The sequence below is a fragment of the Oenanthe melanoleuca genome, chromosome 4, assembly GCF_029582105.1.
Source record: "Oenanthe melanoleuca isolate GR-GAL-2019-014 chromosome 4, OMel1.0, whole genome shotgun sequence".
Taxonomy (NCBI): Eukaryota; Metazoa; Chordata; class Aves; order Passeriformes; family Muscicapidae; genus Oenanthe; species Oenanthe melanoleuca.
Window position 1 is genome coordinate 2,104,080 of NC_079337.1, and position 22,719 is coordinate 2,126,798.

Genomic DNA, 22,719 nt, shown 5'->3' on the forward strand with positions numbered 1-22,719 from the left:
AAAGTCATTCCCTATGAATAATTGAGAATTTTCCTATCAATAACAAGAGATGGAATAGCTGAAGCCTGGCTTTTCCACTAGTAAAAATTAGAAGTGTCCATCAGCAATACTTTGTTCAGCAATTGTTCAGTTGTGTCTGTTTTGGAGCAATCTTGGAGCAGGAACTGGTGTCAGGTAAGGCTGTTACCTGGGCAGTTTCCTCCTCTTTATGTTGCTCAAAAATACATTTGTTGGGATAATGTAGTAGTAATAAAAACCTGTTAAATTTCAAATGCAGCTTTCTGAGAACAGTCTCACAAAAAGACATGAAACTACCACAGAACTGTTTTATGGAAATATTGAAATCACCAGAAGTTAATGAAAATATGTTGGACTTGTAGTACATTTTTTATTTATAGTGTGCATAAATCATAAATCACTTAACCCAGTTTATTTTCTGAGCTTCTTTTTTTTTTTGCCATAGTTCTTTCCATCTCCAGTCATACCAATGAAATTAATTTCTTGAGGACACTCTTAATCTTGAATCTTGCTGCACACTGTATCTCCTTTGGGTTGCAGCCTCTTTGTCTGACACAAGAAGGCTTTTACCAAGATGTATAATAAATGCAAACAGCATTACCCTTCCCACCTGCTCTGGCAATGCATGATTCGGGCTCCTACACATCCCTTAGCAGAGCTAATGAGGGAATTCTAATTGTGAGGAACACAGCATATACTGCAAGGAATCTGATCAATGTTATCCCAGGTTTCTGGGTCAGGGAATAATTTTCTGTGTTTAAAAATGTTTTGATTTGAAATCGAGGATTGTTTGAATCCTGGTCATATGCAGTGTATAGCACAAAAGCTTTCTTCTTGTCTCTATTTCACCATTTGTTATTACAAAATATTTTTTGCTGAAAATATCAAGTCTTCATAGCAAAGTGCGGGGCCATGTCCACCATGTCTGCAACAGTGTGGTGAGGGCAATTCCAGCCACAACTCCAGCTCAGTGCCAGAAAAAGTGTTGCCAGCTTTTTCATATCTTTCATGATGTTCTATGATTAATTTGCCCAAGTACTCCAAGCACCTTAAATTGCCAGCTTTTTCATATCTTTCATGATGTTCTATGATTAATTTGCCCAAGTACTCCAAGCACCTTAAATTATTCAGGTTGACAGTACATATTTTTATTTTGTTGATTTTTATCCATCAGTATCAGCCTAGGGAGACAGACCTTTGACATTTAAAAATAATTAATGACTAAATGCTATTAGCTCCATCTTGGCAGAGAATATTTAACTTGCTCTAGCAATCTCTTATCTCTGAAAGCTTATCTTCCTCTTCACATCTCACAAATCCTGGGATTCTTTTTGTCTTAACAAATACTAGTTAATTCTAAGGCCAGTTGTGTCGTTTTCCTAGATAAGAACTTGCTCTAGATTAGGAGAACATGATGTTTGTTTAGTGAAAGCTGCTATTTTAGAATTGTGGGCTTTTCAGTTCTGCTATTCATGAACAAATTCCATACAACCAAAGGTACACAGCAGGATGAATCTGATCTCAAATGCCTGTACATGGTTGAATGGGAAAAACTGAGTGATAAAAACTGTTGTTTTGATATTGAAATAAGAAAAAAGGACCCATTGTTTATCCAGGAATTTAGATACTGAAATTTCTTTAGGATCTGTGATTTAATCTGTCTTCCTTCATCGCTCCCAATAAATGAATGGGATGAAAACATACATTTTTATGGGCAGAGGAAGTGGCTTTAAATCAAAGCGCTGTTGTATTTCTTTTCTTTCAGAAGACGAGCGTTATTTCATTAAGGACTGGGAAAATATGTGTCCATTATAGCTGTTATTATCTCATTTAAGTCATTTATCAGTGTTAGATTACTGAGCCTGTGCCATTGCAAGTGGAATATTTAGCTCTCATTATGGCATGTATATCAGAACTGCAGACTCAGACTCTGCTCTGGGAATTTAATTAAATGCAAAAAATAAAAAACCTTTGCTTCTTTGCAGTCACTGCTCCATCTTCTAGAATGATGCCTTTTGGAGATCAGCAGCACTTTCAACTCAATAAAAAAATTTGGTGTACAGTAGATAAAATGTGAGTCACTGATAAACTTACTGGCAAATTTTACAGAAAGTATTCTATGAGGAAAAGCATTGTATTTGAATTCCCATCTTTTGCATCTGAATGCTGGTATGGAAGAGGATTCCTTAATAGGCAAAAATCCATATGTGATGAGTGAGTTGGGTAATGGTAACACCTGGTCTGTGCCACTTTTGGAGTTGCACCCAATTAAATGATAGCTGGTTGGAACAGATGGTTCCTGAAATCAGAGAATAACCAAGCCAAATGGGACAAAATTTAGTGGTTGTCTCAAGGGTAGGAGCTTAAACTGACATTTTAGAAAGTAGGGAATTAAAAAAAAAAAAAAAAAAAGGTATGTGTTGATATGTGTTATTTTTTCCCTTTTCATCTTTAAGTACTGAATTACATCAAAAAAACATGAACATTTGAGCTTAGAAGGCACAACTTTCCTTCTACCATGAGCTGAATTCTCAACTCCAGGCATTCCCTGAATATATTAACGTGATGAACCACCAGTCAATTAGGAGCTTCTTAATGAAGACAAGTTCAGAAGCTATCAGCATTTTGCTAATTATAGAAACAGCTGTTGGAAAACAGTGCCTCACAACTCTGGAGTTTGTAAATGGCATTAACACTGTCACCTACCCCTGCCATATTGATTAATTGGGGCTTAATGCTGGCTTTACCTGCAGTGATAACACAGGATTCACTTTAACATCCAAGGTTTTTTAACCAATAACAATTAGATTTTTTTTAAAAATGTGAACAGGTTTTTCTTATGTCCTGATCAGGGACAATATCCTCAAAAGTTACAGCTAAATAAATTTTTATCGATAAAATCAAAGCAGTACATCCCCAAGTCCATGCTTGAAAAGTAAGTCTGAAAGGGTTATTACTGCTCAGATATACTTTGTAATACACAAACAAGCCAAATAGGTTAAATTAAGGTGTGAACATACTGTTTATATGTTAGGCTTGAGTTGTGAATTCTGTTTTTGTCAGCGTTCCGTTAACAAACTGTATTTAGAGGATGAGAAATGTTCAGGGGCCCACAGTGCTGGACTGTGCTCTCTCACAGATGTATTTCTGATTTTAGACAGACTGGGGTCATTCAACTTACTTAGAGGGCAAAAAATCCAAATCCAACCTTCAGGAATAGTTTTTCCAAAGACACAACTTTACACAAATGTTTGGTTGGTTTGGATAATGTTATGATGAAATTCATCCTTTGAAAACTGAAGCCTTCTACTCCTTCAGTCTTCCCTTCTTATGCATGGATCTGGTTTTCACTTGCGAATTTAGATATTTGGAGGAATTTTTGTGGGGTTAGTACAGCATATGATTTCAAGTTATATTTTTGCATTTCTTTCAAAAATGTCTTTGAGAAACAGGTGTGTGCTGTGTGCAGTAAGTGATGTGGTACATAATGCAATTGGAAGGGCAGCTAGAGTGGGGACAGAGGAACCAGAAGGGGAGGTCTGACTATTTGACTAAAATACTAATACTAGTGCTCTGTCTCTGTATATACATTGAGAGCAGTGCATTAGAAAAAGCTGGTTAAATCCACAGATGGTGAATTCACCTTACTATAAAATACCAGCTCAGTATTTTCTAATCCCTCATACCATATTCTTACATAATGTTTGTAATGTATTGATTTGATTGCCTGACCTTAGTGCCTGCATGTACACACCGTGAGTTTTAATTGTGCCTGACTAAGCTGAAGGTGGTGGGCAGAGCAGCCAGCTGAGACTTTGCACATTAACATGTCAGCTTTGGGGCTTCCCAGATTACAGGGCTCTCATGTTCTCGTGCTCACATAGCGCTGCAGAAGGTGAACTCTTCTTCTGTAAACCTTTTCTTTCCTCAGATGGTAGAGTGTTTGTTTTCAAGCATGATCCGCTTACATGTGTAAAACTCCTAAGAAAACCCCTCAAGGGTATGTGTTTAGGAAGAGGAGATGTGATAAATACCATATGGTGCACGGGACTCTGGGTCTGTGTTTTTGTCTTTTCTTGTAAAGGAAGTGCCTTCAAATGACAGTTTGTTGAGAGCATTTCTTCACCAGCCACTAAACGATGAAGAGTGATATGTTGGTTTCTCTTACTGAGAAACACTATGAGGGGCAGTGAGGGGCTCTGAGGGGCTGTGAGGGGTTCTGAGGGGCAGTGAGGGGCTGTGAGGGGTTGTGAGGGGCTGTGAGGGGTTGTGAGGGGCTGTGAGGGGCAGTGAGGGGTTCTGAGGGGCAGTGAGGGGTTCTGAGGGGCAGTGAGGGGTTCTGAGGGGCAGTGAGGGGTTCTGAGGGGCAGTGAGGGGTTCTGAGGGGCTCTGAGGGGCAGTGAGGGGTTCTGAGGGGCTGTGAGGGGTTCTGAGGGGCAGTGAGGGGCTGTGAGGGGTTCTGAGGGGCTGTGAGGGGCAGTGAGGGGTTCTGAGGGGCTGTGAGGGGCTGTGAGGGGCTGTGAGGGGTTCTGAGGGGCAGTGAGGGGTTCTGAGGGGCAGTGAGGGGTTCTGAGGGGCTGTGAGGGGTTCTGAGGGGCAGTGAGGGGCTGTGAGGGGTTCTGAGGGGCTGTGAGGGGCAGTGAGGGGTTCTGAGGGGCTGTGAGGGGCTCTGAGGGGCTGTGAGGGGCTGTGAGGGGTTCTGAGGGGCTGTGAGGGGTTCTGAGGGGCAGTGAGGGGCTCTGAGGGGCTGTGAGGGGCAGTGAGGGGTTCTGAGGGGCTGTGAGGGGTTCTGAGGGGCAGTGAGGGGCTGTGAGGGGTTCTGAGGGGCAGTGAGGGGCTGTGAGGGGTTCTGAGGGGCTGTGAGGGGCTCTGAGGGGCAGTGAGGGGCTCTGAGGGGCTGTGAGGGGCTGTGGGGTGTTCTGAGGGGCAGTGAGGGGCTGTGGGGGGTTCTGAGGGGCTGTGAGGGGCAGTGAGGGGTTCTGAGGGGCAGTGAGGGGCTCTGAGGGGCAGTGAGGGGTTCTGAGGGGCAGTGAGGGGCTCTGAGGGGTTCTGAGGGGCTGTGAGGGGTTCTGAGGGGCAGTGAGGGGTTCTGAGGGGCTGTGAGGGGTTGTGAGGGGCTCTGAGGGGTTCTGAGGGGCAGTGAGGGGCAGTGAGGGGCTCTGAGGGGCTGTGAGGGGTTCTGAGGTGTTCCAAGGAGTTCTGAGGGGCCATGAGGATCTGTGAGAGGCTGTGAGGGGCCATGAGAGGCTGTGAGGGGCTCTAAAGGGCCGTGAAGCTCTCTGAGGGCTGTGAGGGACCGTGAGGGGCTCTGAAGACCTCTGAAAACTGTTTGGGGCTGTGTAACAAAATACTTCAAGAGATTACAGAATCCAGATCCAAATTCATTGTCTTCTGACAAGGTAAGACTGCAGGAAACTTCTGCTGTTGTTTACCAAGGGGATTTTGACAAAATGCATTTGAATTTGAAGTGCGCTAAAGTGACTAAATGTCTGAGACAGTAGTGCTGACAAAAATGCTTTTAGAAAGCATTAAAAGAATGGGGCAAAGGACAAACTAGTGACAACCTACTGAAAAGTTAGATTTGGCCAACTGGGAAAGAAAATAGATCTGAGTACTCCCAAATTCTAAGTCTTCTAAGCCTTGTAATACAGTGCTGAATCTTTTAAATATTTTTTGGAACCTGTCTCTGGCATTTGTATGGGAATTTTTATATGAAGTATATGGATTGCTGAATTACTCTTTGTGCAGACAAGAAGTTAATATTCTGCATTATGATCAATATTCTGGTGTATGGAAAGTGTTTTGAAGTGACTTGAAGTGATGTACACTGCAGTAATTTGATTATGAGGAAATAAAATTAGGAATCAAGGAAATGAGAATCTACTTGGAAAGCACTGCTTGTGTCTTCTTAGCCAGAAACAAATGGCATATAGTTGTGTAGGCTTAGCTACAATCTGAGCTTCCAGCAATAATGGAGATGTCAGTGTTTTTAACTTTTTATGTTATTCTGTGTGAAGGAAAAACAAGCAATGATGGATTCATCCCTGAGAACTCAAAGCTGTAGGTGGTAATTTGTTGCATCATTCTTTCTTAACCTTTTAAAAGTATAAAGCTGATGATTGTAGTTTTGCTATGGTAAATTATAGTTGTAGTAGTAAAGCACAAAAAAATATGGGGAAAGAAAGTAAAATGTGTGTATTATTGAGGGCAAAGATGTTTTCCCAACCGGTGTTTACCAGGTTTACCCCTCATGCACTCAGACATTTGTTCTTGGTTAATATTTTTACCAAGACACTTGCTTTTTTCAAGGATATTTAAACATTGTAACATAATTTGGTATAATTATGAGCACATCCTCATCCCAGGAAAGGGTGCAGTGTCAACAGCTATCCTTTAGTCTTCAAAGGGAATGTTCAGGTTCTTGTCAAAACCTGCACTGGCATCAAACGTTGTCCAAATGCTCTCCTGACTGAGGCCTGCAGCTATCCAGAAATTCTGTCACTGTGAATTCCTGCCTTACCTTCCCTTTCCCCCTGCCGCATGTTTCAAAAGATGTTCTGTTTTCCTAACATTAAATGATGTGGAAAATGTGCTGAAGTTTTCTGAAAGGAATTTAAAAGATAATATTTTTGTCTTGGCATGTAGCACAGTTGTAAGGAGTCATTTTGATGACATCCATCTGTTGCAGATTAAAATAGGTTGGAATCGGGGATTGTGAAATGAGTTAGTGCAGTATGGTAAGCAGGGTGACCGAAATAAACGCATTGGAATGGATTGGGCAACTGAAATGAGTGGCTGGAAGTGGGAGGTTTTTAGGATATTCTCATGATGTGAAGGAACGGCTCTGGCCGGCATTTGTGACAGGGAGGTGGGATTAGTTGAGAACACGCTCAGCCGGAGGCGTTCCCATGGAACAGCGAGTCCCAGTCCGAGGGAGTGCGGGCTGTCACACCCCCGCAAACAGGCTCTCCTGCTTGTTTACCTGCTCCTCTCGCTTTGTTTAACAATTGTTGCTGTCCCTGTACACCTTCCCAAACGCTTATTCTGTGTACTCACTGCTTCTGTAGCACGGCTTGGGCTTTTCTCGTCATCTCAGGTGTCTTAGCTGCCCGTTTGCCTGTGGGGGAGCATCCAAATCCGGGCTGGTTTCAAGCAGCCGGTGTAGCTTTGTTCACAGTCGTAGACAAAGGCAGGAGGGCTGAGGTGTTCCACGCTCCATTGCTCAACAGTACATCCCACAGCCTGGCTGAAAAATGAAAACAAATTTGGATCGGATTTTAAAACCTTTTTTTTAAGGTATGACTGCAGGCAGTTTAGGGGTGGCAATGTTTACAACATGATCCTGGATTTAGATACTCAGCCTTGAGTACTTCATCCGCTTTGTTCTAAGGTTAGCTACATGTGCAGTGCTGCCCACTTTGAGCATATATATCTAAAAATAATAGATCTAAATCTATGAATAACATCTATACAAATCTATGAACAACATACTTAAATACATAAATAATACATAAAATTATATATATATAAGGATATAATGTTTTCATATATAATTCCCCAGAAAACTATAGTTAGCAAGTTGATGCATTTATTTTTCTCTTGTCGACAATATCATTTACTATGATTTATGATTGGGTTTTTTTGTTTTTTGATTGGTTTTTTGTTTGTTTTTTAGTTCTTGCTAAATTTTTAATGTCAGCAATTATTGCTGTATTTTGCTCACTCTGACAGGTCTGCAGTTCTTTTGTGCCATTATTGCCTAATTGAAATATGCTAATTAATGCAGATATAATTCAAACTCAGTTATTTCACAGTTTTATTTTCCTGCAGCATGAAATATGGAAACCTTTCACCATTGATGAAGTTCCACTCTGGTTTAAGCAGGGGCTAATTGAAGTATTTTTTTTTCTTCTCTTTTTTACAGTCTGACAGCAATGCAAGCTTTCTCCGAGCTGCCAGAGCTGGCAATTTGGACAAAGTAGTGGAATACCTGAAAAGTGGAATAGACATTAACACCTGTAATCAGGTAAGATTGGACACAAGTTGCACGTGTGAATTGCAAGAAACCTGGGCACTGTAGAAATGTGATTTGTCTCTTTATCCTGCTGAATGCGAGTGCTCAGCCCATGGATTTTCCTTAGCCATCCCACGTGAAGCACCTGATGCCTTGAGAGCTCAGGAGGGGGAGCCTGGGGTTCCCTTGTTATTTTTGTGAGATCTCAGAGGGCAGGTAAGCACTTGAGTGGGTGTATTTGTATCTGCCCAAGTAACTCGTGTCAACCAGATTAATATCTTGGCACTCACCCGCACTGGCAGTGCAGTTCTGGTTGTTCTCTGATGGCTGAAGGAGTAGCTCTGGGCTTTCACCTTGCTCACAAAACTAAATGTGTTTTTATCACTAGGCAGTAATATCTACAACATAATATAAAAGATACTTAATTGTTGCACTTAACATACTGTCTCTCCTTTCAGCAAGATTATTAATGCTGTAAAAATACACGTTAAAGTTTCACTGTTGATGTAACTGTGATGTGATACAATGTTTTGGCTTGGCTCTTTTGTAGGTCTGTCATATAAATCCAATTGCTCTGACTTCATAGCTTAGGGACCTACATTTGCAACGTTTATTTAAGTGACTAGAACTATCAAGTTTAATAAGACTCTAACTGTGACGTAAAATAAATATGCAAATATGTATCTGCATAATTCTGGGAAGTGTTTTGGCTTTCTTGTGAAATCACTGTGGTTTCTTTGATGGGGAATTTGACAGCTCAGTCTTTATGGTGCCCATCTTTCCCATAACTCTCAGCCAGATTTGATCAGAGTGACCACGAACTGGACAATGGCTATGCCATTTGGAAGTAAAATTCCAGAATTGTGACCACTGTTGCTTTTGTGGGAAAAGAAAAAAGAGTAAGTGGGAGAATAAGCAGTGAAATAATCTAAAATATTTGGCACCATCACCTTCCCTGCTGAAGGAAAGCTGCAGATGATTAAAGCAGGCATGTGTCAAATGGAAGCTGGGGCACTGCAGTGAGAGCAGATCTGTTGGCTATGCCAAGGAATTTAATGATGAGGAGGATAAGAGCTGGGGCTTTTCATGTTCTGCTTATTGAAAACACAGAGAAATGTTCTTGTCTTACTGTGTAGGAGAAGGTTTTACTTTAAAATACTTACTGTCAAGGAAAAATTTCACGAGTTATATGGGACATGACCTGGCAAACTTTGAGTTGCCCAGTTAGGATAGAGTAAAGCTAGACTCAAGTTTTTATGTTCAAATAGATCCAGCAAGTTTTCTGTCTTTATTGTAAGCACCAATATTAACAGCAAGATTCACCCTCAGGACAGAGCACAGTTAATATGATAACTACTTAGGAACATTACAAAGTTTTTTTCCTGGTGTTCATATTCATATGGGGGGAATATGACAAAGGTTGCTGCAGATTTATCTTCTGTGGAAAGTGCTTGGCACCTGCAGCAGGTGACAAAGCTCCTCTTGCACTGTGGAGGTGAGATCAGAGCTTTCACTATCCAGTGAGCACAACAAGCACTTCAGCTTGTGGCAGACTCCAGTTCTGGTTCCATATAAAACTGCTTGCAGAGTTTTGGTAACTAAGACCCTCAGTGCTTCCACTGATTAACACCACTGGTGTATTGTAAATTTTATTGGGAGTGGGAGCAGACTTCCTCTGCTAGAGGTCAGGGAATATTGAGCAAGCCATGGCAGCTGCTACTGCAGCCTTCAAGTTATTCCTTCTCCTTTGCCTCCTCTTCAGGGTTTGTCAGGGGTGTCCATGCCATTGTGTTCCAGCTGTCTAAGGGGAGAAGCCAGCACAGTCTGTGCAAAATGCAGGGGTGTATTTTATTTTTAAGAGTGAGATATCTCAATTCTCTTTTAGAAATGAAGCCTTGTATGTGCAGGCTATTTTTGCTCAGTAAAATGCTATTTTTAGATTGTATCCCATGTGAGAAAACCATACATAATGTTAAATGTAAGCTTTCCTGAATGGAGGGAACAGCAGGAGATTCTTTCTTCAGTTTCAATGTTTTTTTTCTCAGATCCTGGGTTTTCAGAGTGATATGTCTTTATAGATAATCAAAGTATTTCCCCAATGTAACTGTTGCCAAAATATGATGGAGCTTAATGTTTCTGGATATACTGAACACAGAGATAAGTTAGTACAGCAGTTATATAGTTAATAGCTAGCGATTACTTAAATGTGCTTTATTGAATACTACCACCATAACAAGTTCATTTATTATGGAATTCCTTACTTTAAATTCAAGCACTGTCATCTATTCTGAAAATCATACATCAATTCTGGTTATTTCTGGAGAGAGTTAGAAATACAGGGGACACAATTCCCAGTTTTATGAAGAGTCCCTTTGAAAAATCCAATTCCTGGTATTTTATAGGATGGATAACCAATATTTGGATGTTCCAGTTTTTCATTGGAAATACCTGTTTCCTTTCAAGCTATTTTTCTTTGCTACAAATATAATTTTTTAGGATGTGGGTACTGTTTGTAGTTAATGTAGCAAGAGAAAACAACTTTCTTCTGTATCATGCTCAAAGCGATGCTTAGCAAAACAGCCCAAGGTTCCAGCAGGAGTTAGGCCCAGAAGTCTGACTATTCTGAGAGCTCATCAGGTGCTGCTGAATTTTGAAACTGAATTGGGAATCCAAAGGCAACATAAAGCAACATTTCTCCATCTCGTCTTTGGAGGCCTGTCAGCTTTCAGGGTGATGTCCTGGAAGGAAAAATGCAATGGGCATTGGCATTTGCTTTGAAGAAGTCTTCTGTGTTCTTCCATGGAGTCTTACGCCTTGAATAGATCAGAGTTCAAATATTAGGTAACTTTGGGGGCCTGCAGCTGCAATGCTTTCTGAATTTCTGTCCATTTGGCTTTTGCTCTCATTTTGTTGGTTTCCTTTTAATTTGGTTGGTCTCTATTTCTTGGGTGACAGTAAGAAAGAGAAGAGCTTAATTACTCCCTCCCTCCTCTGAGGCTCTGCCTCTTCCAGCAGTTCCAGCCATAGTCTGAGGAGCATTGCAGCATAATGAGGTCAGCAGCACCACATTTGATGTTGCTCTATAGGTTAATTCGGTTTCTTGACTTCCTAGACAATAAAGCAACATAAAGAGAAAATTTTCATAACCTGATAATGTTTTTCTTTTTTTTTTTTTCCCACTGTCCACTTAATTTCTTGGTGATTTTTTTAGGAAAAACTTCCACAAACATTTGGACTTCAGAAAGCCATGCCCAGTTCTCTAATGTGCCCTTTGCCAAATCTCTCTTGGAAAGAGGTTTCCACATGCGCATTTTACTTCCTCAAGAGATTTATTCAGAGGAGAGCCTTTGCAAAGTCATCTATTAAAGAGAGAAAAGCATTTGAGTTTAACAAAGGCTCTGGTACTGCTTTCTAGTTTCTGCCTCTGCTGGCAAAAGAGTTAGTGCCACTGTATAGAGTTAGCCACAAATTTTCATTGTGTTTTGAAGTAGTGCTTTGCTATTGGGCTATTATCATTGAACCTTTTCTCCACTTCCTTCAAACACTTATTTTCCCCATTTCTAGTTTTTAGTTCTTTATCATTCTCACTAAGTCTCACCATCAGAAGGTGAGTCGAGCTTTCTAGGACTGCCAGGTTATTGTCTATACCTGTCACTTTGGAGCTGATCTTAGAGGGAAGGGTGTAAAAGCCCACAGAGCACTGACGTGGCTGATTTAAAATGTCCTTTGAGCTACACGTTGATCTGATGTTCTGCCAAGACATTGCTTTTCCATGGTGTCAATTTGCTTTGGCACAATAGGGTTAGGCAGGAATGGGAGAAGCTGTTGGATCTGGGTGATGTCCCAGGAGGAGTAAATGGCACAGCAGGATTGATGCTGAACCAGCACTGATGGAAGAGCCTAGGGTGGCACTTCAGGAATTGCTGTGAGCAGTCAGTGGTACCTGCATGTTAGTAGCACTCCATGGGATAGAAAGCATTGATGTCTCTGCCTTGGTGGTAGAGGGGAAAGAGAGCTGAGGGAATCAGGCACTTCAGGGAAACACTTGGAAACAAGAACCAGCTTGGAAGGCTTAGTATTACATTATTTTATGAGAGTTAAAATGACCAAGGGGTCTCCAAAAGAATGGCACTTATGGCATATGCAGGCTTTGTCCTTATGCGGCACAGTTTTGCTTAGCAGACAACTAATTTCAGCCTCCCCAACTTTTTGGTGGGCAGGGGAGAGAAAAAGGGATGTGTCAGAAACCTTTGTTGTTTCTGAACTACAAAAATCCGGTTGACAGGAACGGAGGAGTTGCATTGATTAAATCTGAGATTCCATCATCAGAAGTAGCAGGGATCAGCCACGTGGGCTGGGAAATAATTGCAGCGTTGGTTCTGATTAGGGAGAAAGAGAACAAAAGTTGCTTTAAGGCTTCAGTTGTGCTGGCCCTCAGCATTTAAAGTGCAGGGCTTGCTACTGCTATTGCTTACCCCAGCTTGCTTTATTTAAGGAATTACAGAATTTGAATGTCTGTAGTCCTATTTTTAAGCTGGAGTTTCTTCCTGTAAGCCTTTTACTGGACCTCAACTATTTGTTTTGCTCATTTTTTAATGCATTGAAAAGAAGTCCTGTGTTGCAAAGAAAATCGATGCAGCAATATCAACTTTCAGGTACTTAATGTGGCATCAACAGGTACATGGCTCAGAGGTAGGAATACAAGTATTTTCAGAGATTAAGCACTGCGAGAAGCCTTGCTCTCTCTGTATTTTGGCATATGGTGAACTAAAACAGAGGCTTGTCCTCATCCTTTTGCCTTCAGAGCCATTTGTGGGCTGTGAATTTTGGAGATTCTCTGCTGCTTGTTCCCGAAGAGTGAAGAATGTTAATAGCATGTCACAGCAATACATCAGCTGTATGCACTGTGAGGAGCACAGGCTGCCCTTCAGACTCCCATAGAAAGTGTTGATGACAGAATCTGTGAGATCAGAGATGAGAACAGGTCTTTGTTCTTAAACAGTGGGGAGAACACTGTGTGCTTCCCCACAAAACACTAGTTCAAAGCTCCCAGCCACTGTAGATAGTAATTGTGGTTACTTGATGCTCAGCTGAGATTAAAAGCCAGGAAAGATCAGAATTTTCTGAAACGTGTTCAGCAAAATATTCCCTGACATGTGCAGTATTCTTTATCCTGATGATTATGGTCAGCCTCACCACATGTTTTTGGCTAAGGATTTCTCCTTGACCAGGGCATGGCACTGCTGCTACCCCTGGGCTCTGCAGCTTTGTAGTAAGAGTATTTCCTGTGGAATCTTCTGATTGCTGTAGCTTTTCCCACATGATGGGGTCTGAAACCACATTTCTCATTAACATTTCCTAACTACCAGGCTGCAGAGGCAGCCTGTGAATGTGGCCTTCCTTTAGTTCCTTTGCTTTTCTCATAGTTCCACATCTGAATTTGACCACAAAATCTGCTTGTGCTGCTTTACATAGATGTGGAAACAAATGGAGTTAGTGCAGAAATGCATTTGGATTGCTGTGTCTGAAGCCATTGGACCCACTCCCATCAAATACCTCCTGTGAAGTGCTAAGTGCTTTAAAATCCCACTGGGAATTACAGCCTCCAACTAACTCTGTGAATGGAGAAATAAAAGCCAGAAAGTTGCGTGTTTATTTCACAACTGAAATGTCTCTGAACTGCTCAGAGTCAAGCAAAGTGATAAAAATCACACAGTGCTGAATTTGCTGCTGGTTACTCAAACACCTGAGTATTGCTCCTGATGCCTGCAATACGGAAACCAGGGGAATGCAGGAGGGAATGGCAGTATGTGTTGCTATCATCTGCCTGATGTAGCATGAAAAATACCTTAGGATTGTGAAAAACAGGTTGGAAATTCAACTACAATAGACTGCAGCTTAATTTTCTTTTCTTGGGTGGAAGGGGAATGCTAGGAAGAAGATCAAGCTTCCATGGCAGGAATTTATATGAGATAAAGTATCCTGTTCCTGTTTAACGTGGAGAGGATTTAGATGCTGACTTTCTTGGGTTACCTGTTCAGCAATCCTACCTTTTATTTAATTTTCTTTTCCTTTTTGACCGAAATTGCAAAACCTCAAAGTTTAGTGAAGACTTGCTCATCAGACACCAGCAGAACTGCCAGATCAAGGATCAGTTTGCAAGTCAAAAGTGATTAACAGCCATTTTGGCCTATTTGTGCTTTTGGGTTTGTATTTGATGCCAGTTATCCCAGAGGAGTGACCAGGGTTCAGGGTGGCTACATCAGCGTGGAATAACTCTGATTAAGTAGGCACATCCTTGTGTAAATTTGGCTAAGTCCTGTAGTTTCTCAGTATTGATAAAACCTCAGCAGGGCTGGGTAAGGTTACAGTAAAGTGTAAAGTTACACTCAAGTTTAGAAATACTGGGCTCCATGGAGATGCCCAAGGTAGTAGTCTGTGGTAATGGGAAGTTATTAGAAAATAAGGAATCTTTTCTGGATGCTCACAAAATAGACTTGGTTTTGATGTATTTATTACTATGAGAAAAATGTTGTTGGAGGAGTTTGTCCTGTAGAGCCTCAGCTTAAATAGCCATGTCCAAAGTATCTGACTTATGCAGACAGTCAGCTAAGAGATGTAACAGTATTCCAGCTCCTAATCTTCTCCTTATCCCAGGGTGAGGTAGGAATGTGTATATGATATTTGTAATGGATCTGGCCCTTGTGCTTACAGAATGGGCTCAATGCTCTGCACCTGGCAGCCAAAGAAGGCCACGTGGGACTGGTACAGGAATTGTTGGAAAGAGGCTCGGCTGTGGATTCTGCCACTAAGGTAATTGATGCATGTCTCTAAGTCTATTCCATACATGTGAGAAATACAGGCAAAACCCCAGAAAGTACAAAAGAAGAGAATAATACAAATACCTCACTGATATTTAAACTGTTATTTGTGTTATGTCCTGGGAGTTGTCTTTGCTGAAGCTCACTGGTGGTAAATGAAGTGGAAAATATAATTTGTAATATAATACAGATGAAGCATTGGAAGTTTTTAGGAATACCAGATTTTCCTTATTTCCAGTGACAGGTCCTCCTTATTTTAAGGACAATTAGTATAGCTCCAAATAGCAGATTTTTTCAAATCTGTGAAAATCAGTAACTGATTTAATCACTTTATCATATCCAGAGTCTTTTCACCCATGGGCACAATGGAAAAAACACCTGTGGGATAAATTGCTTTCCCTTTAGCCTTTTCACAGTCAGGTGTGTGCACATGAATGCTATAAAAAAACTGCTGACTGAAATGATTCCTGAAGAAGGGTAATAATAACTTGCATTTCCCCCCTCCCTCTAACAGAAAGGGAATACAGCCCTGCACATTGCATCCTTAGCAGGACAAGCTGAAGTTGTCAAAGTTCTGGTGAAGGAAGGAGCCAATATTAATGCACAATCTCAGGTATGATGCTGTTTTCCCTTCTCACTTGTAAAAGTTATTTGGTGAACTGTTATAAGATCTGAGATGTCACACACTGCTTCTAAACATCCAAGCCAGACAAATCAAGCAAATTAAGGCATTCTCTCATAAGTAGAATAAAAGTAAATGCTGAATTGAAGTAATTGTATGCTCATTGTATGATACAGGAACTACTATTGTTGGTGATAGAAAAATTTCTGAATCAATTTATAGAAGTATCCTAGGAATTCCTAAAAGATTCCAAAGTGTATAAATACTATATTTGAGTGGAATTTGGTGAGCAGTAAAGAAGAAGATAATTTCTCATGGGCTTGAGTTGTACAATTGTTTTTTATAGTTATTTTTTGGCTAAAAGTTTGCAGATAATTCACTGCAGACTTCCAAACTCCTTCTAATCACTTATGTGATCAGAAAGATTTCAATCAAAAGTTTGTGATGTAGGTTTGAACTGGAGACAATCACCTTGTCTGGCAGGAAAAACAACAGTAAAAACTGCCCTCTTATTTCTACTGAAATGAAACTTGTCTGGTCTTCCAAAACACACCAGAGGACAGGGTGGTGTCCTTCACCTATGGTTTCCTTTGATTTGGATTAGGAACCATTTATCAAATAAATAATTTGATTAATATTTGTAAATGCTGCCTTAATTGTGGCAACTGTCTGTAGCTATAAGGGGCTGAACAGATGGTATGGATGATAAGAAACTGCATCTTTCTGGTGATATCTTCAAGAAAAAAAACCCCAAAGTTTCCTAGCACTAGCTCCACACCTTGCCTGCCCACACCTGGGAAACTGGGACCTGGAGGTTTCCTGTTGTTTGATGCTACAGATTCACTGTGGACAGGGTAAGGTAAGTAGAGAGCAGGAGGTGAATAAACAGCTTTACAAAATGAGTGATTGTCTGTTCCTTTAGCACATTTTAAGACAAGATAAAGAAACTGAAAAATACTTTAAAGTTGCCTGACTCCAAGATTTTAAAAATATATTTATTATGCTTTTTGCCCCGAAATGATAGAACAGCTCTCTCAGGGCAGCTGATGGTCAGTTGCTCCCCATGATCTATTCTCATTAAAGATGAGAAACATTCCTTTGTTCAAAAATTTAGCAAACTTTTTTCATAATGAACAAGCTGGATGATTTCTTCATATATTTATCAGCCTTTTCATGTATATTAGAAAATTAAAAAAGTGTCCAGTGTTTTGAGCATGGTAAGAGAAATAATTGTTAAAAATAATACTTTCAGGAAACATTATTCCTCAGAAAGTCTTCGTAAAGATTTTTCCTTATGCTGAAAAAAAAGAGGTTTTCTAAATTAAACAAAGAAAATCCAGTTAGAATTGTAAAATGTGTTCATGGGTATTACATTTTATAGTATTCTAGTTTTAAAGGCATTAATTGCTAGCACTGGATGCTTTGTGTAAAGTACACAGAGCTGTTAACAGGCATTTGCTACTTGACTTAATCTGATGGAGGACATTTTCCCCATTACTGCTCACTGGTTGCCTCCAGGCAGGATGGATTGGAACTGCTGGGATACAGATGTCCTGCCTTTGTGCCTTGTTGTCTTAATTAAGTCCTGTTGACTTGACGGGAGCAGGAGTCCTCAGTGGTGTCATCCAGCTTTGGGGCCTTTGGGGTGTGTCTTTGTGGCCTGCTGTACTTTCCCAGATGAGAGATGGATGAGATGGGTAACAGCTGCTTCAGGCAGGAGATGTTGCTGACACTCAGAGGCTCCTGCTGCCACTGCCAAAGGAGACATTCCAGTGGAAGGTGCCCCTTAGTTATAAAGTCACTTTTTTTCACTCCATGAATGGAATGAAGCTGTTGCATGCTGCCTTTCTGTTCAAGGTTGCATTGATGTGTCAAGAATCACGTCATAGAAAATAAATGGTACAGAGAAAAAAAACAGAAACCCCAGAATTAATAAAGAATAGACATGCCATTTATGATAACAGATGAAGCAAGGTTCAAACATACCTGACTATAGCTGGTCAAAAAAGGAAAACATGAAGTTAGATAGGAAAAAAGGAAAAAGAATGACATAACAGAATGTGCTTGAGTTGTCAAAAACTCAGGTTTTCTTGTCTAGAAACCTGTCACTGATGAAAAAAAGGAGGAGAAAAATATATCAGGAAAGACCTTAACTGAGTGAGAAATGAACAAAAATCCAAATTAAAGGTAAAATGGAATACAAAGTGAGAAATTATAACTCAATGAATGAGTTATCTAGATGCTCAACTTCTAATTTTTATTTTTTTCCTCAATTCTGTTTTTAGAAATAGGTGACATATTATCACCCTTAAATCTTTTAGCAACAGTTGTTGCTTTTGGGGGTGTGCTGCATCTTCTCCTCGGTACCTCTGTTATTTCACACTTTGTCTTTTTTAGGCCCCTGTGAAATGCCATTTGCTGGTAGTGATTTTAGTGCCAGGAGAGTTACTCTGGTTGCTGCATCACTTCCTCTTTACAGAATATAGTATCTGTCAAGGTCATTCTTGTTTTCAGTGATAATTTCCCATAGTGGCAAAATTATTTTCTCTGGTGGTGAACTGGTAGATAAAGGAGTAGTTGTAACTCAAGCTTGCTCAGTTTATTGTTCTTCCTTTCATTTTCTCCATTAAATTGCATAAAAACACTGGCTTTTATCAAAACTTACAAGCGATGACATTTGAAACACCACACTCATTTTCCAGTTCCTTGCAACAGCAAAATAACAGAATTATCTCAGGAAATGCTATTAAACCCACTGTAACCACTGGGTTTACAAACTCCATTTGTGCTATCTGAGGCCGTTAAGCATTCTGGGCTCTGATTTTATAGATTTTGGGTTTCTATTAGATTACTTTGCTTTGCCCTTCAATTTTACGTTGGCCTTCAGAGCTGTTATTTTGTTCATCTTCCTCTTTTAAAAACTCTGTTCCTTTTGAGCTGACATATCATCACTGCTATTTTTAGAGAAGTAATTTCTATTTTGATGCAAAGCCTAATTGCACAGTGATTACTAATTGAGTGACTCCACTTCCAGTTGCATGCATTCATTTGAGAGCTCACATCTTCCTGGAGCATGTTTCAGGCAAAGGCTGGGATGAGGGCACACCCAGAATGGCCAAAGATCTACAAGATGCTGCTCTTTGCTGGCATATTTTCACCTAGAACTGGACAAGTCTGGAATTTTTTGGCTCAGTTAGAGGTGCCTTTTGCTACAAATACTGAATAGTAAATGTATTGATGTAATGACTATCTATGGGACCTCTCTTGGTTGACTCAACACATAGTTCAGTGAGCAGATCTAGATGGGTATTATCAGGTGAAAACTTCATTTCTGCAATTTCTTTCCTTGATTTGACCATGATTTTAGTCCTGTGTAGATATGACCAGGCTGCACTTGTTGATAACACAGGGATGTTATGAATGAGAACACACAGTAGGTAACAGATCCACCGGGGTGTTCCAGGCTTTTCCTTTGAGCTTTGTGTTTCCTTGCAGAACAGAACAGGGTTCATCCCATGGACTGATGATTAATGCCATGCATGCTGAACTATGTATTCACTTGGGTGGGTGATACTCTAGGTACTTGAGAATTTCAGTGGGAAATTCAGGCTAAGTCTTCAGGGAGCATTGGAATGTTCCATCAGGCAGACCCATGGACACTGCTGTCACATCCACCCACACTCACTTTCACTGAGCGCCATGTTACTCTTCTTCCTCAGCTGCATCATCTCCTTATTCCAAACCTACTCTTAGTTGTTGCTTGTGCATTAGAAAAGTATCTTTTTTTTGTGCTCTTCCTCTCAATGAGATCTACATTTTCGACATATTAGGAATTCTTATGTGAATTCTTCGTTTTTTTTCCTGTGGAAGAAATATCAGCAGATATAGTCAATCCAACCCTTTCCTTTGATAAACTGCTCTTTGTCCCTGTTGCTTTCTCTTAAAGTCATCCTGGACCATCTGACTCATGTACAGGCATCAGAGATCCCTGTCCGATCTCTGGAAATCAGTCTTCCAAAGATGCTCATAGCCTGACTGCTGCAATCCTCATAACTGAGTGTACCTGTAAACTATCCCTGCAGCAATGATACTGACCTGTCCTGACCGTGCCTTCCTTAGGGAATGGGCCCATCCTGACATCATCCCATCCCATCCCATCCCATCCCATCCCATCCCATCCCATCCCATCCCATCCCATCCCATCCCATCCCATCCCATCCCATCCCATCCCATCCCATCCCATCCCATCCCATCCCATCCCATCCCATCCCATCCCATCCCATCCCATCCCATCCCATCCCATCCCATCCCATCCCATCCCATCCCATCCCATCCCATCCCATCCCATCCCATCCCATCCCATCCCATCCCATCCCATCCCATCCCATCCCATCCCATCCCATCCCATCCCATCCCATCCCATCCTTCCCTGTGGAGACCTGCATCTCCTCGGATGCGGTGTTGTGACAAATGCCAAGTGATTGAGGTACAAAGCTGAAAAGTAGAAGGCAAAATGAGGAAATATAATGCTCATATTTGGGAACTGTAAGGGAACTGTTATACCCTGGAGTTGCCTAAAAACGAAGTGACTCCCTTCAATTCTAAAATTCCTGCCACTGAGTTTACAATGGAACGTGTTTCCCATTAGCACAGGTTATGTTTTGACCACTGCTTTGTATAGGGGCCCTCATGAGAGGAGGAGCTACCTTTTAATCATCAGATTATTTAAAGTGACCCAGATACAGAGAGCAAGGATTAGATAAATCAGTCCTCCCCCAAGCTGATTTTGTAATTTAAAAGCCCTCCGGTCTCTTTTCCTCGACATCCTGCTCTAAGCGCATTGGGAACACATTAGCCAAGAAATATTTGTACTTAAGTTTGCCCCTGTTACGGTCACCACTTCCTAGGTCAACATACAGGAGAGGCTATTGTGGCTGCTTGAGTGTTCTTATCCAGACTTCTCATCAGGTGGAAACAACCCTTACAGCAGCACATTTCCAATCCCGATGTATGCTCCCAAAATGAGCGATAAGCGCTCCATGAGCATCCACATTCCATGTTACCACAAAAGCAAAGGGAGGATTTAGGTGGTTCCCAGAGAAGAGATAAGCTTGTCTCTATGAGGATGCCCTAGGATTTGCTTTACCAGGATTGCTCCCCCCATGGGTTGTAAGGGTAATCTAACCTTTGGGATGGAGCACATTTTGCAGAGTATTTGCTACTCCATTATGACAAAAGGTTTTAATTCCGCCAACTAGGCTTTCTGCTTTTATATCAATACATTTAGAGAGGCAGATTTTTAGCTGCTGTGTGTCAAGAAGGGTCATTTAGTCACAGTTGGTCATTACTAATGTAATAAAGGGGCAGGCACATTATTTTTTCATTGAAGGGGGAAGAAATGCCTTCTGGAGGATTATATGGATTTTGAGAAATGTAAACAGAAGTAATACACTAAGAAGAATGAAAAAACCCAAATATTTCAACAAAGACTGAAAACAAACTGAAAATATTTACAGTGTATGTTTTAGTAAATTCTTCGAATTTACTGCTATGAAAGGATGAATGGTCCAGATGGAAAGATTCTGATTGTAACAAGAAGTAGTTTTTTCAGTTGATTATACTTATTCTTGGAACATATTGGCTTTAGGAGGCTGCAGGAAATCAATGTGCCAATCAGAAGGGTAAGGGCTCAGCAGACCAACACACCATATTTCTCCCCTGCTGGGATGACGCAGTGGTGACTGTGAGAAGCAGGCAGTGCAAATGTTGGCCATCTATATTTATGACTGTGGGGATGACTGAGCCACAACCAAATAAATAGGAACATCTTATTTTTGGTTTTAGTGCAATATTGTCTTCCTTCCAGCCCTCAGCCACACAAAATAAGTGGATGTTTTCAGGACTGGTTTTCCCTTACCATGTTTAAGAGGGCAAACCCCAAATGCAATTTTGGATGAGTGCCCTGTTCAAATCTGAGGCTCTTCCCTGACTAAGCCTTTGGGCTCTCACCTATGTCCAGTACCAAGGTACTGTTTTCTTGTGAATGACCAATCTGTTCTCATCCCATTATTCTCCATCAGCTCCGTTTCTATTACAGACACCCTCAGTCTAAGAACACCATTTCCAGAGCATAGAACATCTTGATTTCTGCCTGGCTTGTTTCAGGCTCTGTTATTATTTTGCTGTTCTTGAGGAAAAAAACTGTGATACTTGAAGCTGCTGAAATAGAATATTTGTGCTCTTTAAATTCAGCATCTGGGCTCGGAAGTAACTTGGACTCACAATTCCCAAGAGAGGGGCCTTGCAGTGGAGAGGCAGCAGGTGTCTCATACGTATTGCTGCTCTCAAACTCCTGGGTGATCCCTCATGAATGAACTGGCCAAGTTTATCACAGCCTAGGCAGCATCATTTATCCATAGGTTTTGTCATTATTGCCATGGTGTAAGTGTAGAGTGGCAAACACTATTTATATTACTAGGGAATTAGTGGGACAGCTGAAGGGGTGGTGCTATTTTCAGCATAGGCTTCTGTGTCACTACAGTTAAAAAAGAAATATTTATTGCAAGTTAATTTATAATCTGTTGTCTCAAACAAATAAGTTCTCTTTAAATTTTTTTTGTTGTTGTTGTTTAACTGTTTGGACCAGTTTAGGGATCAGCCTCCCAAATCCAGTTATTCTTATCTTGTTTCTGGCTACTTTTCTCATCTTGAATCTATGTGACTCTGTGGCCTCTGCATCTGCTGTGTGTGGTGTATGCAAGAATTGTCACCTAAACAATCGGCTGACGCTGGTCAGAATACAGTATCTTGCTTTCCCCTTAGGGTTGTGCCACTCTACATCCAGAATTTCTGTGTGCCCAGATACTTCCATCTAATCTCTGTGTCATCCTTACTAGCACTTTCCAGTTTTGTTCTAAAAGCAAATGATAGCCCTGGCAAGTGAATACATAATGTACTGCTCACTTGGAAGCATGGAGGAAAGATTCTGCTCTGAAAACATGTGCTTTCATCAGAAATCCACAGCCTTTCATTTGGTTGTGGATGTTTCTAAAAGGTATTTTTACTGAATCTTTCTCATAATGTGAATATAGAAGCTCTTGATTTGAATATGCCAAATCTTTCTTCAGAGTAGCCCGCTTTCTGTTGACTGTATGGCCAAGTATTGTTCCTTAGGCACATTAAAATTAAATTATGTGACTTTCCCTTTATGTTATACTCTTGACAAATTTCACAGTTGCTGTTAG

At 40.9% G+C, this 22,719-nt stretch overlaps 1 protein-coding gene across 1 annotated transcript in view; it reads left to right on the forward strand.

The window, feature by feature from the left end:
• The window catches only part of ANK2 (ankyrin 2), a 155,164-nt gene that overhangs the window by 24,485 nt on the left and 107,960 nt on the right, over positions 1–22,719 (forward strand). The window contains exons 2-4 of the mRNA XM_056489562.1: positions 7,943–8,044; positions 14,747–14,845; positions 15,368–15,466. Of these exons, the coding sequence (XP_056345537.1) occupies positions 7,943–8,044; positions 14,747–14,845; positions 15,368–15,466 (300 nt within the window). The remainder of the gene's footprint in view (positions 1–7,942; positions 8,045–14,746; positions 14,846–15,367; positions 15,467–22,719) is intronic.